General features: G+C 23.5%; 2 protein-coding genes across 5 annotated transcripts; both read left to right on the top strand.

Moving 5' to 3' along the window:
• Nucleotides 1-401: 401 nt before the first annotated feature.
• LOC114944545 (aminopeptidase N-like) lies at nucleotides 402-11,636 on the top strand. The gene is made up of 14 exons (XM_085485907.1): nucleotides 402-911; nucleotides 1,191-1,646; nucleotides 3,029-3,212; nucleotides 3,796-3,931; nucleotides 4,459-4,540; nucleotides 5,435-5,834; nucleotides 7,472-7,563; nucleotides 8,388-8,725; nucleotides 9,396-9,691; nucleotides 10,200-10,390; nucleotides 10,526-10,828; nucleotides 10,910-10,976; nucleotides 11,120-11,215; nucleotides 11,369-11,636. The coding sequence occupies exons 1-14, from the start codon at nucleotides 475-477 to the stop codon at nucleotides 11,459-11,461; spliced, it is 3,171 nt and encodes a 1,056-aa protein (XP_085342033.1). The 5' UTR covers nucleotides 402-474; the 3' UTR covers nucleotides 11,462-11,636.
• A 4,408-nt stretch (nucleotides 11,637-16,044) lies between these two features.
• Nucleotides 16,045-23,229, top strand: LOC114944547 (aminopeptidase N-like). 4 transcript variants are annotated; one of them, XM_085485875.1, is made up of 9 exons: nucleotides 16,045-16,177; nucleotides 19,035-19,119; nucleotides 20,108-20,187; nucleotides 20,828-21,108; nucleotides 21,617-21,807; nucleotides 21,943-22,254; nucleotides 22,335-22,401; nucleotides 22,518-22,610; nucleotides 22,823-23,229. In XM_085485875.1, the coding sequence occupies exons 1-9, from the start codon at nucleotides 16,117-16,119 to the stop codon at nucleotides 22,937-22,939; spliced, it is 1,287 nt and encodes a 428-aa protein (XP_085342001.1). In that variant the 5' UTR covers nucleotides 16,045-16,116; the 3' UTR covers nucleotides 22,940-23,229. The 4 variants fall into 4 exon arrangements, with proteins under 4 accessions (XP_085342001.1, XP_085342002.1, XP_085342000.1 ...); XM_085485876.1 differs by lacking the exon at nucleotides 16,045-16,177 and adding an exon at nucleotides 16,797-16,855; XM_085485874.1 differs by lacking the exon at nucleotides 16,045-16,177 and adding an exon at nucleotides 17,454-17,591.
• Nucleotides 23,230-24,869: the final 1,640 nt, after the last annotated feature.

Here is a 24,869-nt window from a genome sequence, read left to right as displayed (position 1 = left end):
TGAGAGATATTAAATGAAATATTTTTAACAAAAACCAAAAATTAAATATTAATTTTTGATGTTGAAGATTATTTATATAATTAAGAAAAATAAAAAATATAACAATTAGCTTTCAATACATATACAACATATATACAACAATATATATATACAACACTGAACAATATATATCAATATATACACAACACTAAAATACATACATATATATATATATATATATATATATAATTTTATTTTAAAAAAGTGTGCAGAATAAAAATTTGCACATTATTTCCTTACCATATATAATATTTTACAAATTATAATGATTTTTTAATTAATAATTTTAATACTTTTTGTATTTATGTTTTTGTTTTTATTTATATACAAGAACATTATACATTTAAAAAATCTAAGCTGTATTTAATTTCTTTATTTATCTTTTGTCTACAGTGTTTTACAGATCTGAAATAAATATTCCTTTTCTTCGACATAATGATATTCCTAAAACTATTATTAAGTAGCGGATTAATTTTTACTGCTGTGACGGCTTTCATTCGTAATGAATCTTTGTGCTATCGACCATCAAGTAATATAAAACCAATGCATTACGATATCAAACTTACCTCATTTATTGAAGGAAATATTTTCCAAGGAGAATACAATATCAGCATAAACATTCTTGACAAAACGCAACACATATATTTACAATCAGAAAAATTATGTATTAAAAATATAGTTTTAATTACAAATTTGAAAAAATATGAGAATGATAAAGATACAGTTTATAAACCGACATATAATACTAAAAAAGACCCAATTAAAATATCCTTTCTGGATAAGTTATCACCTGGCAATTACACTTTAAATATAAAATATTTTGGCTTTGCTGCTAATGGTTTCAGAATTTTCAACGTGAAAAACAAAACTGTGTAAGTAAATAATACATGTTTATTAAAAAGTGTACAATATGCAATTACATAAGACATTAATTAATATACCACTTATGTATTAAATATTCCAAAAATTATTGTATAAATCGCGGAATTTAAATCTAATAAATGTAAATCTTTACCTTTATTATTACGATAATATATAATAAAGTTAAAAAATATAATGTGTTGACGCATATAACATTTAAACATTCTTAATTCTCAATATTTTTATGCTTATTAAAAAAGTTTCATTAATTTATGTTCTTTGAATTGTAGTTGGATAGGTGCTCTGCATTTCCAGATAATAGGCGATCGACAAGCGTTTCCATGTTGGCATACAAATAATTTATCGTTAGAAGCAACCTTTAACATTTCTTTAGGATGTCACAACTGCACGAGTTTATCAAATATGCCATTGCGAAATACGGAAAGAGATAAGTACAAATTGGAATGGAAACACTACACTACCACACCTGTAATGTTAACTCATCATGCAAGAATGGTTATGTCTAATTACCTAGTCCTTCTTGATTTCAAAACTCAAAACATTAAAATGTGGTGCAGATTTGAAAATCAATTTTACATGGAATTTGCAAAAAATGTAACTGAAAATATCACGTTGCATTTTCAACATACATGGAAACGTTCGGACAAAATTTGGAACGTGAATCATGTTGTAATTCCAAATTTCTCTGACAAAAACATAACAGTTCTCGGACTTGTTTTTTATAGGTGAGTACAAGTGCTTCAACTTACATTAATAATAAAATTATATTTGTATGTAAAATTATAGAATTTAAAAACATGCATGTCTTTTGTTTCTGTAAACGTTCAAAATAAGGAATTACAAAAACAACAATTTTAGAATCCGTATTATTCTACAAAGTTAAAGTTTACCATAACAAAGTTGTCAGTTGATATTAAAAAATATAAAAAACTTCATTTGAATGGAGTGAGAAATAAATAAGAAGTGATCATTTATTCGCATTTTAACGAAATAATATATACATAAGAAATACACATTAGAGCGAACGTTTCGGCTGACATTTCGAACCTTCCTCAGCGCAATACAAATATTATATAAATTGAAATGTAATATTGATTGTAATATTGTTCATTTGGGATTGAGAGTTGAGACGGTAAAAACGTTCTGTCTTTAGTAAACTTTTGTTTTTGGAAAAAACTGTGTCTATAAGATTTCGTATCTGATACTTGTAACTTCTATAAAATAATCGCCAATTTTATTTGAATCTCCATTTAATGTCTAACAACATTTTAATATGACGATTCAATCAAGATATCTCCCTTGACCAATAAATTAGGAGGCCTATACACATAGTGATTACATGGCACTGTCGCTCGATCTCAGTATGTATCAAAAATTTGCACTTGTCACACGCGATGACTTGTTTAGAAACATATGTAATGAGACAAAAAACTGACTTTTTATTATCTTGACATCTTTAATTGCCGTTTTTAATGTTCAATATTACATTTCAATTTATATAATATTTGTATTGCGCTGAGGAAGGCTCGAAATGTCAGCCGAAACGTTCGCTCTAATGTGTATTTCTTATGTATATATTATTTCGTTAAAATGCGAATAAATGATCACTTCTTATTTATTTCTCGCTCCGTTCAAATGAAGTTTTTTATATTTTTTAATATCAACTGACAACTTTGTTATGTTTAATAGCTCTTATAGCCCTTCTTTGTTTACAATTATTAATTTAACAGAGCTAATTACTAATTTTATTAAAGTTTATCGTTTTAATACGTATATAAAGGGTAGAGTATGTATGCTAAATTGTATTTAAGGTAGGTATTAAAACTGCAATAAAGCTATAAAAGAAATGACATTTTTTTATTTATTTCAAACTATAGTTTTTTGTCAACGATATTCACATTCATCATTAACAGAAATTTATCGTTGTTTTATATTGTAAATTAAAAAATAGAATATTATTTTGTACGATTTACAATACTGATTTGCTACATTGTACTTACGAGTTTGTAAATTGTACATCTAGCAATTAAATTAAATTAATCTAACAAAAATAAAGTAGTATTTTCTATAAAAGTTCTCATTCTTAACATTTAAATATAACTTTCAGGGAAACAGATATTATCTACAATAAAAATGTATATCCTATTGCTAACAAAATCGAAGTAACTCAATCAGTAGGACGTAAAGTTACACAGGAATGGTTTAATAACATGATGAGCAATCCACTTGTGTCGGATTTTTGGTTTAAAAAAGGTTTTACTACATTGCTTGCAACGTATACTGTCAATAAGGTTATTCTAAATATTTTCAATGCTATCTCGCTCCCAACTTCTTGCAAATGATATAATACTTAAGCATTTATATTGCAAGATTTTCCTAAATCAAACCCTTTTTACATAATCTACATATACGCACTCTTTGTGAATCGTCTTAAAAACATTTAGCATTATATAAAATAAACAACTGTTTTTTGAAAAATATTTTTTTCACATATTTACATACATAAAATTATTGTTTAACTTTTAAAACAATTTTTAATTTTTAACACCATTTTATTAGATATTATTAAATTTTGATAAAATCTTAAATGAAATAAAATAATCAAAAGCTAGTACACATAATATTTATTTTCAAAAATTTGTTAACAATAAGCCTGCAATATAATATCATGAGACAATAATTTAAAAAATATGTAATGTTTGCTAATTATATTAATACTAAATTTTAGATTATATTATATTTATTTTAATGTGCGCTCTGCAAAATGAGTGTTACGTTTTAAAAATGAAATAACGTTAATAATATTAATATTTGTTTTTAATTCAAGTATTTTAAGAACGGGTATATTGATATATTAATAATTTTTTTCTATAGATTTATCCTGATTATCAAATAATAAATTTATTTGTTGTTCAAAATCAACATTACTCTTTTAATTTGGATAGTTATTATATGTGGCCTTCTACTTCAAAAGTTAACAGTTTATCAGAAATTCCAAATTCTATCAGAGGTATACGAAATATAATAAAATAATCCTCGTAAATTTTCAATTATTAATATTTTAAAATATGTGTAAAGTTAAAAGATAATTAATTCTTTATTGGATTTTAATTAAATATTATTTTTATAAAAGTACACACACCCACACACACACATACACACACGCATGCACAAAATGTCCGGTAATAGCCGCACATATGTAGATAGAGGGAATTAATTAAATGGTTCTTCAAAGATTTGCTATAAATAAAATGATAAACGGTGCGGCAATAAAAAACATTTCACTTTTACGCAATTATTACGCTGTATACCTCAGTGAGAAATGATGGTCAAATCGATGTCGATTCGTTGTCGAATCAATGTCAAATTAGTCGAACGGATGTCGAATCGATGACGATTCGATCAATCATTTCTCACTGGGACATATACATATACAATATATAATTTTCCTTAAAAAATCGTTATGTTTACAAGTAACCATTAAAGTAAATATATATTTATAATATATCTAATTCATAATTTTGATGTAAATCGTAGCACCCTTTATACTGCGCATGATGCAACACGTCCTCACAGAAGAAATATTTCAGAAAGGCATAAGGAGATATATACATCTCAAGTAAGTAATACAATATAGAATATAATATAAAAAGTATAAAATTGTACAACGTAAATATTGTATAATAGAAGTTTTATATGATGTCCTTTATTTCCTTTGGTTTCTTCTGACTTTATTTCATAATGTTTTTTTCTTACAATTAGTGTTCCGCTATTCCGCTATTTTTCTAGATCTTCTATTAGAATGCTTTTTAATTTCATTACTTTTCCTATGAAAAACGTTTCTGTAAGAAGAAATTGTTGTTTCATCGTTATCACTTGTTAATATACTTTTTCATTGTTGTTTATTTTTGTTATATGATTTGTTATTTTTTTAAATTATTTTAAAAATTATTTTTATTCTTTTTATTTCCTTTATTTCCTTATATCATCTATAATTTTTATAATATCTGTTTTTTTAATTGCATTTTGTGCTACATTTGCCTTCTAATTTTATTTAACAGGTTTTTAAATATACAACACTTATACCTCTTTTCCATTACTTTTTATGTTTTTATTTTCTTCTCCCGTAAAACGATCTCCATTATATTATTTTTCTTATATTTGTTATGTCTTCAACTTTTTATTTATTTTATTTCTTCTTTTAATCATTTTATACTCTCTCAATACTTTATTCAAATATAATCTGCTTTAATGCTAATAATGCTTAAAAAAATTAAATAAAATTATTAAATTTTATTTAAAATTGTCATCTTTTTTATTATCAGAATATAAGATAATATAAATATACAAATATAGAAGTCCAATTTTATATTTTATTTCTTAGTATTTATTAAAATTTTTTATAATATTAACATTATACAGACAATATTAACATGTTTGTAATGTTCTTTAATATATTTTACATATTATATTTAATATATTTTAATATATTTTATATACTTTGTGAATTTAGCGTACATTATATAGACTTTGTGGAACATATGAGACAAACTGCTTCAAGAATAAATCCATTAGTAGATATAGGTAGTATGGATAATTGGGCTTCGGAAAAGCATTGTCCTATTGTTAAAGTAGTACGAAATTATAGGAATCCTATAAGCCAAACAAAAGTATGGATACAATATATCGACTTATTAAAAAATCGCTGTATTCCTGTAACTTTTACTACGCAAGAGTTTCCCGATTTTAACAATTTTACTCATCATTTGCTATGTCAATCTATAAGAGAGTCACGGGATTTTGAATTATCATTACCATTTAAAGAAAATGGTTGGATGATATTCAATATACAACAAATTGGTAAATATCGACTAATGGATTGCCTATTAAGACTTATTTCTCATCATCATTTTACACACACATAATTTACATTATTTTATATTTTTATTTATTTTCATTCATTGTTCTATAAAAATCTGAGATTCATTATACAATAACTATAATAGTTTTAAAATGTTTTGTGTACTTTATATTTTGCATTATTACATATATATATATATATATATATATATGTATGTATATTTAAGATATACATAAGCATTTCGTAAATAATATTATTCAATATTAATATTATATTTTTACAAATTCCACGTAAATTTTTAAATATAAATATTATAAAAATATGTAAAAATTATAAGATAATTAACTTTTTATTTGGATTGTAATAATATATTACAAATTATATAATATAATAATATATTATTAAAATTTTATAAATGTACACGTATACATACACACACACACATACTCACACACATATGTACGTGCATACGTATTTATGTATATTATTTAATTAATATTTAAAGTATATTTACACACACACAAATACACAAACACAAACAATACAGATATTTGTATGTAATTTGCAACTAGAAGCTTCATAGTTTTCCTTAAAAACTATATTGTTTTTATCGAAAATATCGACATTTCTCATTATTTTACATGTATGTACAAAATTATTGAGATAAAATTGTAAAAATATGAATATTTCTTGAGATAGTATATTTACGTTTATATAAAATAACGTATTAAAGGTTTAAAATATCATATAACATTCTTTTTATAATTATCTTATTCTTACAATTTATTGTTTTGATAATGAATAATGCGAGAAATCGATTTATAAAAAATTAAGGTAGACTTATTTAAAAAATAGTAATTTTTAAATGACAAAAATTGGCCCTTAGGAAAAAGTCAGTAGCGTTCGTTTGTTTTTCTTTAGAAATTATAACACTCATGCAACAATCATACAACTTTTACTTAAAACGTTTTTCTTTAAAAAAATTATTCAAGAAATCATTGTTTAGGGATATTTGAAATGAAATAATTTGTGTATATGTATGTATATATTCTATGCATCAAAGTATTTAAGTATAATTACTGAAAACTGAATATTTTGCAAAATATATTTTACGTTTTGTCGAAATATTGTCAACTTCAAACCTTTATAATTCGAAAAGTACTTAATGAAAAAATGTTTTATTATAGTGTTTTAGTTAGGTCTCAACATTAACTATAAGAATATGTAATACAAAATAGAGGATTCCAATTAAACTTTTAATGTTGACATTGACCGTGCTATTCAAGGTCATCTCGAAGTCAAAGAGTCATAATATCATCGAATAGTTTTTTCAAGTCCTACTCTTTTTGTTTAAAATATTTTTTTATTAAATCAATATTTTCTGAGATATTTTGCCGTTCCGGAACTTTTGCTCCTCTATATATTTTGTGTGTGTGTGTGTGTATTTATATAGATAAAGTGTACGGTAATAACCGCGGATATGTAGGTAGAAAAAATTGAATGGTCCTTTAATGTTTTCCTATCTTCGTAAGAATTAACAAAAAATTTTATTTTACTGTTTCGCGCGATTACTATCTTGTGTACATATAAAATATAATTTTTCTTTTTAAAATCATTATGTTTACATATAAACTTTAAAATAATTATATATTTATATTATTATATATCTAATTCATAATTTTGATGTAAATTGTAGCACCTTTTATACTGCGCATGATGCTACACGCTTTCACCGAAGAAATATTTTGGAAAACCGTTCGCACACACTATGTATTTAGCAAGTAAGTAATATAATAAAAAATATAATAAAAAAAATAAAATTGTGTAAAACTATTATATTTAATTTTATTATTCTTACTACGAAACTGCTTTTGTAGAAAGAATTTGTTGTTTTATTGTTGTCACTATTTCATAATGTTGTATTTAATGAATGATATGGCTAGATCGCTTTTATTGTAAATAACAAAGATAGAGAATCTATTGCTGTGAGATCTCACAGCAATAGATTCTCGATCTTTGTTATATTTAATGTTGTTTTGTTTATCTTTGTTTCACGATTTGTCATTTTTGATAAAAATTTATAAATTATTTTTATTTTATTATTTTCTTCAATTCTCTATATCATCTATAATGTTTATAATTTTTTTTGTTTAATTGCATTTTATGCTACATATGTTTTTTAATCTTATATTTAATAGGTTTTTGAATATCTAAGACATATCTTTTTTCCATTACTTCTCTATTTTTATTTTCGTCTTTCGTAAATCGATCTTCTTTATATTATTTTTGTTTTGTCATTTCTCATATGTTTTATCTATCTTTTAATTATTTTATAATTCTCTCAATACTTTGCTCAAATAACATTTATATTATGCTAATGGCTAAATAACTTAACAAAATTATTAAATTTTATTTAAATTTTATTTAAAATTGTTATATTCTTTATTACTATAATATAAATATAAGATATATAAATATATAAATAGAAATGCAATTTTATATTTTACTTTATATTATATATTAAAATTGTTTACACTAATAACGTTATACAGACAATTTTAACATATTTTTTCTTCTATATATTTTACATACTATGTAAATTTAGGCGAAGTATGGGTCATTTTCTGGATGAAATTGTTACTGCTGTAAAAGAACATAGTGCTATGGATATAATCAATAGGTGGTATATGGAAAAGCATTGTCCCATTATAAAAATAATACAAAGTTATAAAATTAATAATACGGATATTGTGACCGAAGTAAATGTATCGATACAATATACCGACACATTAAGCGTTTATTGCGTTTTTGTAACTTTTACTACGCAAACGTTTTCCGATTTTAACAATTTTACTCATCATAAGGTATGCACAAAAAAGGATTTGAAATTATCATTAAGATATGAAGAAACTGGTTGGATGATATTCAATCTACAACAAATTGGTAAGTCGATGATGCATTTCATTTAATGATATCGACCAATGAACTTATTATGACTTATTTCTCGTCTTTATTGTACATACACATAATTGACAATATTTTATATTTTTATCTATTTTATTCATTGTCCTATAAAAATATAACTATAATAGTTTTAAAATATTTTTTATGTAATACTCTGTATTATTATATATAATTAAAGTATACATCGGTGTTTTCTATTATAATATTAATCAATTTTGAAGTTATATTTTTGCAAATATTTTATTCTAATAACTTTAAAATTATAAAAGTTAATTATATTTGTCAAATTAGTATAATAATTAGAACAAGTAAAACATACAATTTTCGTAAAGTTACACGTTACAGAAACTTTACTTACTAATCTAAAATAATTATTACATAATTTATGAACAACTAGAATCAATTTTATTTTATGCTATACAACAATATCTTGCACAATTTTTATTTCTTATTTCTAATTAATTTTCTACATGTATATTTATATTTATTTATATTTATTTATCTATATGTATTAAGTTTTTAATACGTTTTTAATTTATAATTTATATAAACAAAAGTATGAAACCAAAATGTTTGAAAATAAATACATTACAATGATAAAATTATTCAAAATAATAAATATTTATAAAATTTATTTACTATTTGACAGGATATTATCGCGTTAACTATGAGAAATGGAATTGGCAAAAAATTTCATATTTTCTAAACTCTGATAATTACACGAAAATTCATGTTCTTAATCGTGCTCAAATTATCGATGATGCATTTCATTTAATGATAGGAGGCCAACTCGATTCACATGTATTCTGGGATATCATAAATTATATGCAACGAGAAAGAGATTATATTGCTTGGTATCCTATGTTTAAAGCTCTGGAATATTTGTCCAGTGCTTTTATAGTGTTGGAAGAAAACATTGAGAAGTTTACCTATATGTACTGTACGGTAAATATTAATAAATTTCAATGAAAGTGTTATATTTCAAATATTTGCATATGTACTCTCCTTTACTACAAAAAGTTGAAATACTCAGTAAAATATATACCGCAACGATAAACTTTTACACATTATTAAATATGTCACAAATAAATGTACAAATAAATCCAGTTTGAATAATCACTCACGTGAAGAACAGGCCCTAAAGTGTATGATTATCACTACTACTAATGTTATTGACATATATAACATTGTTTTTGGATATATAGCCGGGTTCTTAAAAATCTTTGTCAATGATTTATAATTATAAACATTTTGCACAAATTTAATCAAATTTTTGGTGAGGGCTCAAATTGTGTCGCGCGGTCCGAGTGATTATTGAAATCGTCCCGCGAATGCAACATATTAGGGGATGTAATTTATAATCCAGGAACATTTGCCCAAACGTCACACTTGGGCTTAATGCGGGTGCAAAAATATTAATTGAACAGAAAAATAATTATTTAACAATTTTTAGGGAACAATAAGAGATATATTGAAGAATGTACTTGAAAAAATCAGATATGAAGAATATAATGATACAAACAAACTTAGAAAGTGTTTACGACAAGAAGCTGCGAAATGGGCATGTCTTTTTGATGACATTACTTGTAAGAAAGAAGCCAACAGGAAATTAACACGACATCTCCAAAATCCTTCAAAACGCAAGTAAATATTGTTACATATTTTTAGCCTTTCTTAATCAAATTTTCTTACAGATATCGCTTATAATGTTCAAATAATTTGATCACCAGATGCAGATGCTAATCTTTAATAAGAAAATTTAATTTTTTTTTATTGTAGACTTTTGCCATGGTGGAAGGAATGGACATATTGTAAAGGTTTGATGATTACCAAAAGCAAGTCCACTTGGCAATCAGTGTTTGATATAGGAGTGAATAAAGCTGACACTAAAGTCTTGGAATACTTGGCTTGCCCCGAAAATATTAATCTCATCAAAGTGTATTCAACATTTAAACAAAACATTTCTACAGCACAGAAATATTCAAATTCTTTTAACAGTTTCTTACATATTATTACGAAACATGCAAAGAATCCAACTATACTGAAATATATATTAGATCATTTTAACGAAATAAAACCAAAGTAATGTGACATATCTTTATAAATATTGTGTACAAAAATTAATTATGTGTTATATATACATCTGTTTTTTTTTGTTTGTAGGGAGGTTGATATAATTGCAGCATTAATTATTGTTATTAATAACGTATATTCCGAAAATCTAACTCAGGTAAAAATTTTACATGTTTAAATATGTATACAAAATGTGATGATAATGCGATATTAATAATTATTATTTAATGTTTAAAATAATTTTAATAATGTTACATCAACGTTATTTATTTATGATGTTTAAAAACTAATACATTTTAGGAAATAAACAAATACGTTGAAAAAATGAAGGCCGAAACAGATATATTTGATAAAATAAAAAACTTTACACATTTTCACAGTTTTTACATAGAAAAGGTAAATAAATATTATTATGAAACACAAATGTAAGAGAATATTGTTCTTATTAATTTCTGAATATTAATTTTATATTTGTTTTGTTTATTATATAAAGAAGATATTAATTTCATAGTGCAAATCTTTATTTATATATATTCGATTTTCATAAAGCGGAGTTATGATAAAATTAAAAGCCATATATCAATTCGCAACATGCAAATCAAAAGACAGAGAGAGTATTTTGGCAGATTTTTCTTCTGGTGAAACAATTTAAAATAAAAAAAATTGCAGCTTTGCAGGGGTGGATATACTTCATATAAATAATTTTTTTATATTGTATGTACTTTATTTGTGTGATTTATTTTACTGTTCAATTATTATTGATTTAGATGTATTACTATTCATTTCCATTGTATTTACAAATATTTATGACTGCATGCATCAAGTTTTTCATTTTTTTGCGAACTTGCTATGTAATTGAACTATATATTATTGCCTATGTTCACAAGAAGATAGCCATATAATATTACTATAAATTTTATTCTTAGACATAAAATAAAAATATAAATGTATAAATTTAAATTATATATATATATATATATATATATATATATATATACCTATTTATATTTGTTAAATGATAAATGAACTATCTATATTTTGAATTACATATATTGACTTGTTTTTAATTTTTTTACGTGAATTAATCTAAATATATGTTTGCGCACACACGCATACACATACACACATGTATATATCTATACGTGTGTATAAATATATATATATATATATATATATATATATATATATATATATTATATATATATACACACCCTTACGTAACAAAACTACAAGAATATAAAAAAATTATTAGTATAACAATATATTAAGGATTGTTGAGATAATTATTTATATTATAAAATTTAAAATATTATTAAGATAAAAATATCGAATGTGTGATGAGAATATTATTAGATATTACATCATTATTTTAGTAAAATTTTTTTCGAAATAAGTAATATAAATTTCTAAATAATGCATATTTATTTGATTAATTGAGTAAATTTTGAATGTGCTTAATTACGACAATTGTTACACGTAAATGCCGCCAAACACATACACACACGCACACACTTATTTATGTATATATATAACGACCTCAGAAGTTTTGTTGACCTACCACATCATATTTATCATGACGACTTGTACAGAGGATCAATCAGTCTTTCGTGGTCTTTCGAACCATATCGTGGTAGATATAATAATTCTAATAAAGTGTGTGTAAATAATTATATTCTTTGACCGTACTGCTTAAGCAATTTGCTGCAAAAATTAAAAAAATATATAATTTTGCAATTAACATACTGTTCCAAAATACTAGGTAAGTCAAAATGAGTTAAAAATATAAAAACATATTTGTCTACAAATACAATAATAATTTAATCGTACAGTAGAACAAAATTTTAAAAAATGTCCAACATTATAGTATAAATAAAAAAGTTTTATACAAAATTATCTTTAAATTTTAATTCAGATATAATTTTAAATAATGCCGATATATAATATTTAATGAATTATAATGTTGAAATAATTGTGGCCCCCTCAATATTTTATACCAAATAAATTATTTTTGAAACTTAAAAATGCTATAATTTACATAACAAATAATAAATATTATAGACACTTTTAATTGTCCTTTCATTATTCGATTATTAAGATTATGTTCTCTACAATTCGTCGTATTTATTTTTTATCAATAAAACTGTGTGTATTTTAATATTTAAAATAATTTTAAGTTGTGCTGACATTGAGTAAAAAATAACTGTTACAAAAAAGAAAAATCAAATATTAATTCTATTGTCAAAGGTAAAGTATATAATAAAAAAAATAAAGAATAGAACAATTGCTTTGAGTTTGTATTCGATAAATCTTCTTATAAAAACGATGTATTATAACAAGTGTGAACAAATTAATATTATTAAGTAAGATATAAATATAAATATAACACTTCAAAATAAATAGAATTATATTAATCATATAAATTAAAATTGACAAAATATTAATTAATTTAAAATTTTTTATAAAATTTATTATAAAATTTTTTATTTAAAATATTTTAATAACTAAGATTAAATCACGGCACATTAATATATTAAATATAAATCACAAATAAGAAAGGCTTAAAGAGCCATACGCGGATATTGCTGCGTACATTTCCAACGAAAATTAAGTCGTCTCGTAGAAATAAACTGTGCACAAGGCGCGTATCATTCTCGATGTATTACTAAGACTTAAAATTTGAAATAATTTCATAATATTTTATATAAATAAAATGTTTCAAAATATTTTATATAAAACGCTCAAATCGCATGTTGATATTAAATTAAAAACGAATAAACAATAGTTTATATTGATTTATTAAGATACTCCATTAAAACTGAAACGCTTTAAATATTTAAATTAAATTTAATGATTCAAATTTAATTTTTGCTTTTACAATCAAAAACAATAATGTTACATGTACATTTATGGTGAGAATATATAACCAAAATATGATTTCAATTACCAAGAATTGATAAAATAATTATTGATAAAGATTATTGCTTTAATACCTAATCTCAAAATAAATCTATGATAAAAAGTTAAATCGTGATAATTATAATTTTTGATAATTATTTATTAATTATAAATTATAAAGTAAAATGAAAAAACACACTAATTGTCAATCAAATAAAGAAATTTATATCATAGATTTGAAGCAATCGTTAACATATCTATTTTGAGGCGTTGAATCTGAAATATCTAAAAAACTTCATTATATACAGTATGTATCAGAAAGAGTTGTAAACCAGTAAATAGTAGATGTTTGAATCATTTGGAGTCATTTTTTCTTCGCAAATATGCCGATGTAGACTATCATTATTTGCAGGTTTTCAAATTTGCCATCATGTAAGTTTGCAAAAAACTATTTATTTTTAATCGCTTATAACTCGAAATTTATTGGTACTCCGATATTGTTCGTTAAAAAAAATTGTTTCCAAAAAATCACAGGTATCTGCTTTAACAAGTTTACTGCTAGTTCTGGGACATTTTATATAATATTTATTATCAAGTTTATAATTGGTACAATTTAAAATTGAAATTATGTTGGCTTTATTTTTGGTGAATGTTCGTTTAGAGTTTATAATACCCAATTTAAGAGACTAAATCAAACAGACCTTCAAAAGAATATAATAATAAACATGTGCTCCTTCTCTCTCGTCTCTCCTCAGTTTTTCTTGTCCCTACTGTCTTCTTCCTATTTTGAATGTAGACACAGGTATATATGTATTTAAAATAACGGCTCTTGTGTTTATATAAGTAATTTGCTTCAGCCAACTAACTTTATATACAATAAGTTTTTATATTCTAAATTATATTCTATAAATTTTAGATGTATATAATATATTGACAATGAGAATAATTATATAAAGAAATATAAACTATATTGCAAATTTAACTTTTGTTTATCGCTGTCAATTACAATATGTGTGACACTGAAATACACACACGCGCGCACGCATACGCACTTACACAGACGCACACATATATATCTATAATTTTATTTTAAAAAATTGTGCAAATAGAAATTTGCACATTGCTTCATTACCATATAATATTTTATTAATTAGAATAGTTTTTTAATTAATAATTTTATAACTCTTTTGTATTTAATTTTTTGTTTATGTTTAAGAATTATTTAAAAATACATCAAAGCTATATTTAAGTTCTTTATTTATTATTTGTGCAGAGTGTTTTCCGGATCTAAAATAAATATTCCTTTTCTCCGACATGATAATAATTTTAAAACTATTGTTAAGTAGCGGAATAATTTTTACCGCTGCGACGGTTCTCATTCCTAATGAATTTCGATGCTATCAACCATCAAAATATGTGAAACCAATACATTACGATATCAAGCTTACATCACAAATTGAAAGTAATATTTTCTATGGAGAATACAATATCAGCATAAACATTCTTAACAAAATGCAACACATATATTTACAGTCAGAAAATTTATGTATTAACAACATAGTTTTATTTACAAATATTGGAAAAAATCATGAGAATGATAAAGATACAGTATATAAACCGTCATATAATAGTAGTGGGGAGACACAATTAATATTGTCTTTGGAGATGAATTATCACCAGGAAATTATATTTTAAATATAAAATATTTTGGTACAGTTGATGAAAGCTTCAGAAGTTTGAACGTGCCAAACAAATCAATGTAAGTAATAAATTTTTAATAAATGTTTATTAAAAGGTGTACAATATGCAATTACAAAAGACATTGTAATTAGTATATTATTTATGTATTAAATATTTAAAAAATTATTATATCGTGTAATTTAAATATAAAAGCGAACAATCTTTATCTATAGTACACACTATTACATATTACATTTACACATTTTTTAACTCCCAATATGTTTATGTATGCGAAAAATATTTCAATAATTTATTTTCTTTGAAATGTAGTTGGATAGCTGCTCTGCATTTCCAGATAATAGACTTCCCACAAATAATTGATTGTTGGGATACCCAACATCTATTAGAAACAACCTTTAGCATATCTATAGGTTGTAAACTATGCACGGCTTTGTCAAATATGCCATTGCGAAATACGGAAATTATTAAGAAAAATATGTTTTGGACACATTTCCATACCACACCTGCAATGTCGCCTTATCTCGTAACAATGCTGGTGTCTAATGACCTAACCATTGATAAAAACAGACCTCGAAAAATTAAAATATGGTGCAGGACCGAAACTGCACTTGACATAAAATTTGCAGAAAATATAGTTGGCCTTATTACGTCAAATTTTGAAAGTCATTGGAAACATTCGAACAATACTTCGCACGTCACTCATGCTGCAATTCCAAATTTCCATGACAACGGCATCATGGTTTTCGGACTTGTTCTTTATAGGTGAGTAAGTGCTTCAAATTATGTTAAAAATATAATTATATTAGTATGCAAATTTATAAAGTATAAAAACATGTATACCTATATATTTTATTTTTGTAAACTTGCGACATTATGATACATTTTGAAGACAAACAATTTCATTAAGAATAAAAATTTAGTACGTACATAAAAGGGAACGTATGCACGCTAAATCGTACCCCCTAGAGTAAATGTTAGAATTGCCATAAAACTATAAAAAAAAATAAAATTTTATTTTTATTTAGATCTATAGTTCTGATCAATGATATACGCATTAACACAAATTTATCATTTTCTCATATTATAAATTAAAAATTTGAAAAAATATTATTTGGTACAATTTACAATACAGGTTTGCTAAATTGTACCCATGAGTTTGTAAATCGTAACTCTAACAATAAAATTAAAAAATTGTAAGAAAAGTAAAGTTTTATTTTTTAAATAACTTCTCAGTCTTGACATTCAAATACAACTTTCAGGGAAACAGATATCATCTACGATAAAAAATTATATCCTGTTGCTCACGAAATTCAAGTAATTCAATTAGTAGGACATAAAGTGGCACAGCAATGGTTTTATGATATGAACAATCCGTTTAATTCGACTGTTTGGTTTAATCAATATCTTACCACATTTCTTGCAATAGATGCTGTCGATAAGGTAATTCTATATTCAACGCTATTTTGCTTCCACTTTCTCGCAAACGATAACAAACATACATAAGCATTTATATTGCAAGATTTTCGTATATTAAATTCTTTTTACAAAATGCACATAAATTTTTTGTAAATTGTCTTAAAAATATTTACCATTATATGAAATTTTGAATTGTTTTTTAAAAAATACTTTTTTCACTTTGTTACATATGTATAATTATAATGTAAAGTATTAAAATTTTTTTATTTTTTAATCAACACTTTATTAGATATTTTAAAATTTTTATGTAATTTTAAATAAAATTAATTAATTAAAAACTAGTACACACACACGATATTTATTAAATTTGGTTTGATAAAAAGGACTCTGCTATATAATATCATGGGATAATAATTATAAAAGTATGTAATATTTGCTAAATATATTAATAAAAAGTTTTAGATTTTTTATTATATATTTTCATATTTGTTTTTCAAAATGAGAAAGTGTTTTTTTTCTAACATAGAAGTAGCGCTAATATAACATTAATATTTGTTTCTATTGCAAGTATTTTTCGAACAATTATTGATATCGATGTACTCAATAATTTTTATATAGATATATAAAAATGATCGAATAATGGATTTATTTGTTGTTCAAAATCAACATAATTTATTTTTTTTGGATGGTGATTATCATATATGGAATTCTCCTTTACAAGACGACAAATCCTTATTAAAAATTCGCGAATCTATCAGGGGTAAGATGTAATATAATAAAATAGTCCACGTAAATTTTTAAATATAAATATTATAAAAATATGTAAAAGTTATAAGATAATTAATTTTTTATTTGGTTTTTAATAATATATTACAAATTATATAATATAATAATATATTATTAAAATTTTATAAATGTACACGCATACATACACACACACACACACACACACACACACATATGTACGTGCATACGTATTTATGCATATTATTTAATTAATATTTAAGGTATATTTACACACACACACAAATACACAAACACAAACAATACAGATGTGTGTATGTAATTTGCAACTAGAAGCTCCATAATTTTCCTTAAAAACAACTATATTGTTTTTTCAAAATTATCGACGTTTTTCATTATTTTATGTACAAAATTATTCAGATGAAATTGTAGAAATATGAATATTTCTTGAGATATTATTTTTAGGTTAATATAAAATAACGTATTAAAGGTATAAAATATCCTATATAATATTTTCTTTATGATTATCTTATCCTTACAATTTATTGTTTTGATAATGAATAATGCGTGAAATCGATTTATAAAAAATTAAGATAGATTTATTTAAAAAATAGTAATTTTTAAATGACATAAAAATTGGCTGTTAGGAAAAAGTCAGTAGCGTTCGTTTGTTTTTCTTTAGAAATCATAACACTTATGCAACAATCATACAACTTTATTTAAAACGTTTTTCTTTAAAATAAATTATTCAAGAAATCATTGTTTAGGGATATTTGAAATGAAGTAATTTGTGTATATGTATGTATATATTCTATGCATCAAAGTATTTAAGTATAATTACTGAAAACTGAATATTTTGCAAAATATTTTACGTTTTGTCGAAATATTGTCAACTTCAAATCTTTATAATTCGAAAAGTACTTAATGAAAAAATGTTTTATTATAGTGTTTTAGTTAGGTCTCAACATTAACTATAAGAATATGTAATACAAAATAGAGGATTCCAATTAAACTTTTAATGTTGACATTGACCGTGCTATTCAAGGTCATCTCGAAGTCAAAGGGTCATAATATCATCGAATAGTTTTTTCAAGTCCTACTCTTTTTGTTTGAAATATTTTTTTATTAAATCAATATTTTCTGAGATATTTTGCCGTTCCGGAACTTTTGCCCCTCTCTATATATTTTGTGTGTGTGTGTGTGTGTATTCATATAGATAAAGTGTACGGTAATAACCGCGGATATGTAGGTAAAAAAAATTGAATGGTCCTTTAATGTTTTCCTATCTTCGTAAGAATTAACGAAAAATTTTATTTCACTGTTTCGCGCGATTACTATCTTGTATACATATAAAATATAATTTTTCTTTTTAAAATCATTATGTTTACATATAAACTTTAAAATAATTATATATTTATATTATTATATATCTAATTCATAATTTTGATGTAAATTGTAGCACCTTTTATACTGCGCATGATGCTACACGCTTTCACCGAAGAAATATTTTGGAAAACCGTTCGCACACACTATGTATTTAGCAAGTAAGTAATATAATAAAAAATATAATAAAAAAATAAAATTGTGTAAAACTATTATATTTAATTTTATTATTCTTACTACAAAACTGCTTTTGTAGAAAGAATTTGTTGTTTTATCGTTGTCACTATTTCATAATGTTATATTTAATATTGTTTTGTTTATCTTTGTTTCACGATTTGTCATTTTTGATAATAGTTTATAATTTATTTTTATTTTTATTTTATTATATTCTTAATTTCTTTATATCATCTATAATGTCTATAATTTTTTTTTGTTTAACCGCGTTTTGTGCTACATGTTTTTCAATCGTATATTTAACAGGTTTTTGATTATTTAAGACATATTTTTTTTCCATTACTTCTTTATTCTTATTTTCGTCTTTCGTAAATCGATCTCCTTTATATTATTTTTGTTTTGTCATTTCTCATATGTTTTATTTATCTTTTAATTATTTTATAACTCTCTCAATACTTTGCTCAAATAACATTTATATTACGCTAATAATATCTAAATAACTTAACAAATTTATTAAATTTTATTTAAATTTTATTTAAAATTGTTATATTCTTTATTATTATAATATAAATATAAGATATATAAATATATAAATAGAAATGCAATTTTATATTTTATTTCATAATATTTATTAAAATTATTTACACTAATAACGTTCTGCAGACAATTTTAACATATTTGCTCTTTTATATATTTTACATACTATGTGAATTTAGGCGAAGTATGGGTCATTTTCTGGAAGAAATTGTTACTGTTGTAAAAGAACATAGTGCTATGGATATAATCAATAGGTGGTATATGGAAAAGCATTGTCCCATTATAAAAATAATACAAAGTTATAAAGTTAATAATTTGGGTATTGTGATTGAAATAAATGTATCGATACAATATACTGACACATTAAGCGTTTATTGCGTTTTTGTAACTTTTACTACGCAAACGTTTCCCGATTTTAACAATTTTACTCATTATAAGGTATGCACAGAAAAGGAAATTGAACTTATCATTAGGATTTAAAGAAAATGATTGGATGATATTCAATTTACAACAAATTGGTAAGTCGATGATGCATTTCATTTAATGATTTTGACCAATGGATTTATTATGACTTATTTCTCGTTTTTATTGTACATACACATAATTGACATTATTTTATATTTTTAATATTTTATTTATTGTCTTATAAAAATATAACTATAATAGTTTTAAAATAGTTTTTATGTAATATTCTGTATTATTATATATAATTAAAGTATACATCGGTGTTTTCTATTATAATGTCAATCAATTTTAAAGTTATATTTTTGCAAATATTATATTCTAATAACATTAAAATTATATAAAAGTTAATTATATTTGTCAAATTAGTATAATAATTAGAACAAGTAAAACATACAATTTTCGTAAAGTTACACGTTACAAAAACTTTACTTATTAATATAAAATAATTATTACATAATTTATGAACAACTAGAATCAATTTTATTTTATGCTGCACAATTTTTATTTTTTATTTCTAATTAATTTTCATGTATATTTGCATTTTATTTATATGTATTAAATTTTTAGAACGTTTTTAATTAATAATTTATATAAACAGAAGTATGAAACCAAAATGTTTAAAAATAAATACATTACAATGATAAAATTATTCAAAATAATAAATGTTTATAAAATTTATTTACTATTCGACAGGATATTATCGCGTTAATTATGATCTATGGAATTGGCGAAAAATTTCATATTATCTAAACTTTGATAATTACACGAAAATTCATGTTCTTAATCGTGCTCAAATTATCGATAATGCATTTCATTTAATGATAGGAGGCCAACTCCTTTCATATGTATTCTGGGATATCATAAGATATATGCATCGAGAAGAAGATTATATAGCTTGGTATCCTATGTTTAAAGTTCTGGAATATTTGTCCAGTGCTTTTATAGTGTTGGAAGAAAACATTGAGAAGTTTACGGTAAATATTAATAAATTTCAATGAAAATGTTATATTTTAGATATTTGCATATGTACACTCATTCACTACAAAATGTTCAAATACTCAGTAAAATATATACCGCAACGATAAACTTTTACACACTATTAATTATGTTGCAAATAAATGTGCAAATAAATCCAGTTTGAATAATCACTCACGTGAAGAACAGGCCCTAAAGTGTATGATTATCATTACTGCTAATGTTATTGACATATATAACATTGTTTTTGGATATATAGCCGGGTTCTTAAAAATCTTTGTCAATGATTTATAATTATAAACATTTTGCACAAATTTAATCAAATTTTTGGTGAGGGCTCAAATTGTGTCGCGCGGTCCGAGTGATTATTGAAATCGTCCCGCGGATGCAACATTTTAGGGGATGTAATTCATAGTCCAGGAACATTTGCCCAAACGTCACACTTGGGCTTAATGCGGGTGCAAAAATATTAATTAAACAGAGAAATAAATATTTAACAATTTTTAGGGAACAATAAGCGATATATTGAAGAATGTACTTAAAAAAATCAAATATGAAGAAATTGATGATACAGACAAACTTAGAAACTGTTTACGACAAGAAGCTGCAAAATGGGCATGTGTTCTTGATGACATTACTTGTAAGGAAGTAGCCAACAAGAAATTAAAACAACATCTCCAAGATCCTACAAAACACAAGTAAATATTGTTACATATTTTTAGTTTTTCTTAATCAAATTTTCTTACAGATATCGCTAATAATGTTTAAATGATTTAATCAAAAGATCCATATGCTAAGCTTTAATAAGAAAATTTAATTTTTTTCTATTGTAGACTATTGCCATGGTGGAAGGAATGGACATATTGTAAAGGTTTGATAATAACTACCAAAAACGAGACATGGGAATTAATGCACACTAAAGGATTGGAAAAATCTGACACTAAATTTTTTGAATACTTGGCTTGCCCTGAAGATATTAATCTTATCAAAAAATATTTAGACGATATAAGATATAAACAGTACAATTCTACAGAACAGAAATATCAATATCATTCTTATGGTTTCTTACATATTATTACGAAGCATGCGAAGAATCAAATTATACTAGAGTACATATTAGATCATTTTAACGAAATAAGACCAAAGTAATGTAACATATTTTTATCAATATTTTGTACAAAAATTTATTATATATATTATATATACATCTGTTTTTTGTTTTTAGAAATGTTCATTTAACTGCAGCAATAATTATTATTATTAATAACGTATATTTCGAAAATCAAACTCAGGTAAAAATTTTACGTGCTTAAATATGTATACAAAATGTGATGATAATGCGATATTAACAATTATTATTTAATGTTGTAAATGATTTTGATAATGTTAGAAAAATAATACATTTTAGCAAATATTAAACAAGGATGAATATTTTATAGAAACTAACTTAGTTGAAATGAATAACACAGAAGATAGATTTAAAAGACATCATATAAAGGAGGTAAATTTAATAAATATTATTATGAAAAGAGAAAGAAAAAACATTTTGTTCTATCTTTTTAATTTTTGAATATTATGTTTGTATTAATTGTTATATAAACAGTATATTGATTCATTGTGGAAATCTTTGTTAATATATATTAGATTTTCATAATGCAAAATGAGATTACTATTTATTTATTTATATTATAATTAAGAAATGATTTGTTTTAGATGAGTGACACTGTGATAGATAAAGATTACTTTTATTATAAATATAAACAAAAGATATTATCTCGCAATAATGAAATCAAAAGACAGAAACAATATTTAAAAAATTTTTTTTACTAATCGGTGGGTGTAAAAAATTACAGCTTTGCATCCATGGACATACTTCATGTGAATAATTTTTTTTATTGTACGTACCATTTTTTGTACTGCTTTAATTATTGTTTATTTGGACGTATTTTACAAAACTTTATGACTGCATGCATCACATTTTTTATTTTTTTGCAAACGTGCTTGAAGTAGTTGAACTATACCTGTGTAATCATAACAAAGAAGCCATAATATTACTATAAATTTAATTGTTAAATTTAAAATAAAAATTAAGTATAAATATATTTGTTTATTTCAAATTACATATTTGATTTGTTTTTAATTCTTTTACGTGAATTAATCTTTTACGCACACACACATACATACACACACACACACATGTATAATATGTGTATATATTAGGGTGGTTGTTATAGGTTTTTTTTAAATTTTAATGTTGAATGGTCGTAAATCAGTTCTAAATGTAGAAAAAAAATCTCTAATTTTTTCAGATTTTTATTTTCAGCCTTGAGTCTCCCTGTTGGCATGTAATTTTATTAATAATTTTATTAATACCACAGTTCTGCAGCTGCTTCTGTCATCAATTTTTGTTGTAAATAGTTTAAAATTTTAATGAAAAAAAGTTGAAACTATTTGAAAAAACCGAAAATATAGTATAAAATAATATAAAATAGTTAAATAATATAAATAGCGGAATAGCCTATATAATATTTGACTATTTTTTATGAAAAATTAAATAATTTTGTTCACTACTTTTGCAGCTGACTCCATCTAGAACTGAAGTAAATTAAGTATTTTTTCAAATTATAAAAAATATAATATAAATAATATTTAAATAACATATAAATGAATAAATAAATGAACTGATATAAGAATATAACATAACACGTGTAAACAGAGAGACTCAAGGCTGAAAATAAAAATCTGAAGAAATTAGAGAATTATTTTTTCTACATTTGGAGCTGATTTATGACCATTCAACATAATGTTCAATTTAACGACCACCCTAGTATATATATATATATATATATATTTCGAAAAATGTGAATTTAAATTTATAAAAGAGTTTTACACAACTTGAAACTTCTACTTTCGAAATGTCAATTATTTTTCAATGTTTGTTAAGTAAAAATTGTCTCTAGATATATATATATATATATATATATATATATATATATATATACAAAAAAGAAGTAAAATAAAGTAAAATGAGAACAGATTGAAGTATTATTGAGTTACGGCGAAGTAATAATTACTGTTAATTGCTCATAACACAATTTATTTTACTTTTATATTTTTTAATAAAAACTTTTATTACTCTGAACAATATTTTAGAAGTGTAGTTTTTTTCTTACTTGAGATATTTTCTTATATCTTAAGAGAGACATGCTATAGTCGATATAATTATATCTATCCTTACTAAAATTCTATCAATATTAACATAAAATAACTTGAATACTTCTGAACAAATGTATCGAGTACTGACAGTAACCTGAAAGTTCACAATCGAATAAAAGTCAATGACTTTAAGTCATAATCAGAATTCAGTATCATTTTCTTATAACAACACATCTTAAAATATTCAAAGAAATTGTCCAACAAATAGACAATTTTAAATAATTCTGATTGACTATTTCGAAAAATGTGAATTTAAATTATAAAAGAGTTTTACACAACTTAAAACTTCTACTTTCAAAATGTCAATTATTTTCCAACGTTTGTTAAACATAAATTGTCTCCAGATAATCTTATTAAAAAAAAACCCACTATTAACAGAGTGGCTAATAATAACTTAGCGACACTCGCTGTTTGTAGTATATATGTATATATGTTTGTGTATAGCATTCATATAGGTCCGAAAAGTCGCTGACGGACCTATATTTTTCTCGCTTATTTCTCCATATGTAAGTTACGAAATTAATTTATATGTGGAACTTTGGGA

The sequence above is a fragment of the Nylanderia fulva genome, unplaced genomic scaffold (assembly GCF_048542155.1).
Source record: "Nylanderia fulva isolate GAGA-0341 unplaced genomic scaffold, ASM4854215v1 Scaffold4, whole genome shotgun sequence".
In the NCBI taxonomy this organism is placed as follows: domain Eukaryota; kingdom Metazoa; phylum Arthropoda; class Insecta; order Hymenoptera; family Formicidae; genus Nylanderia; species Nylanderia fulva.
This window is presented reverse-complemented; position numbering and strand designations above follow the sequence as displayed.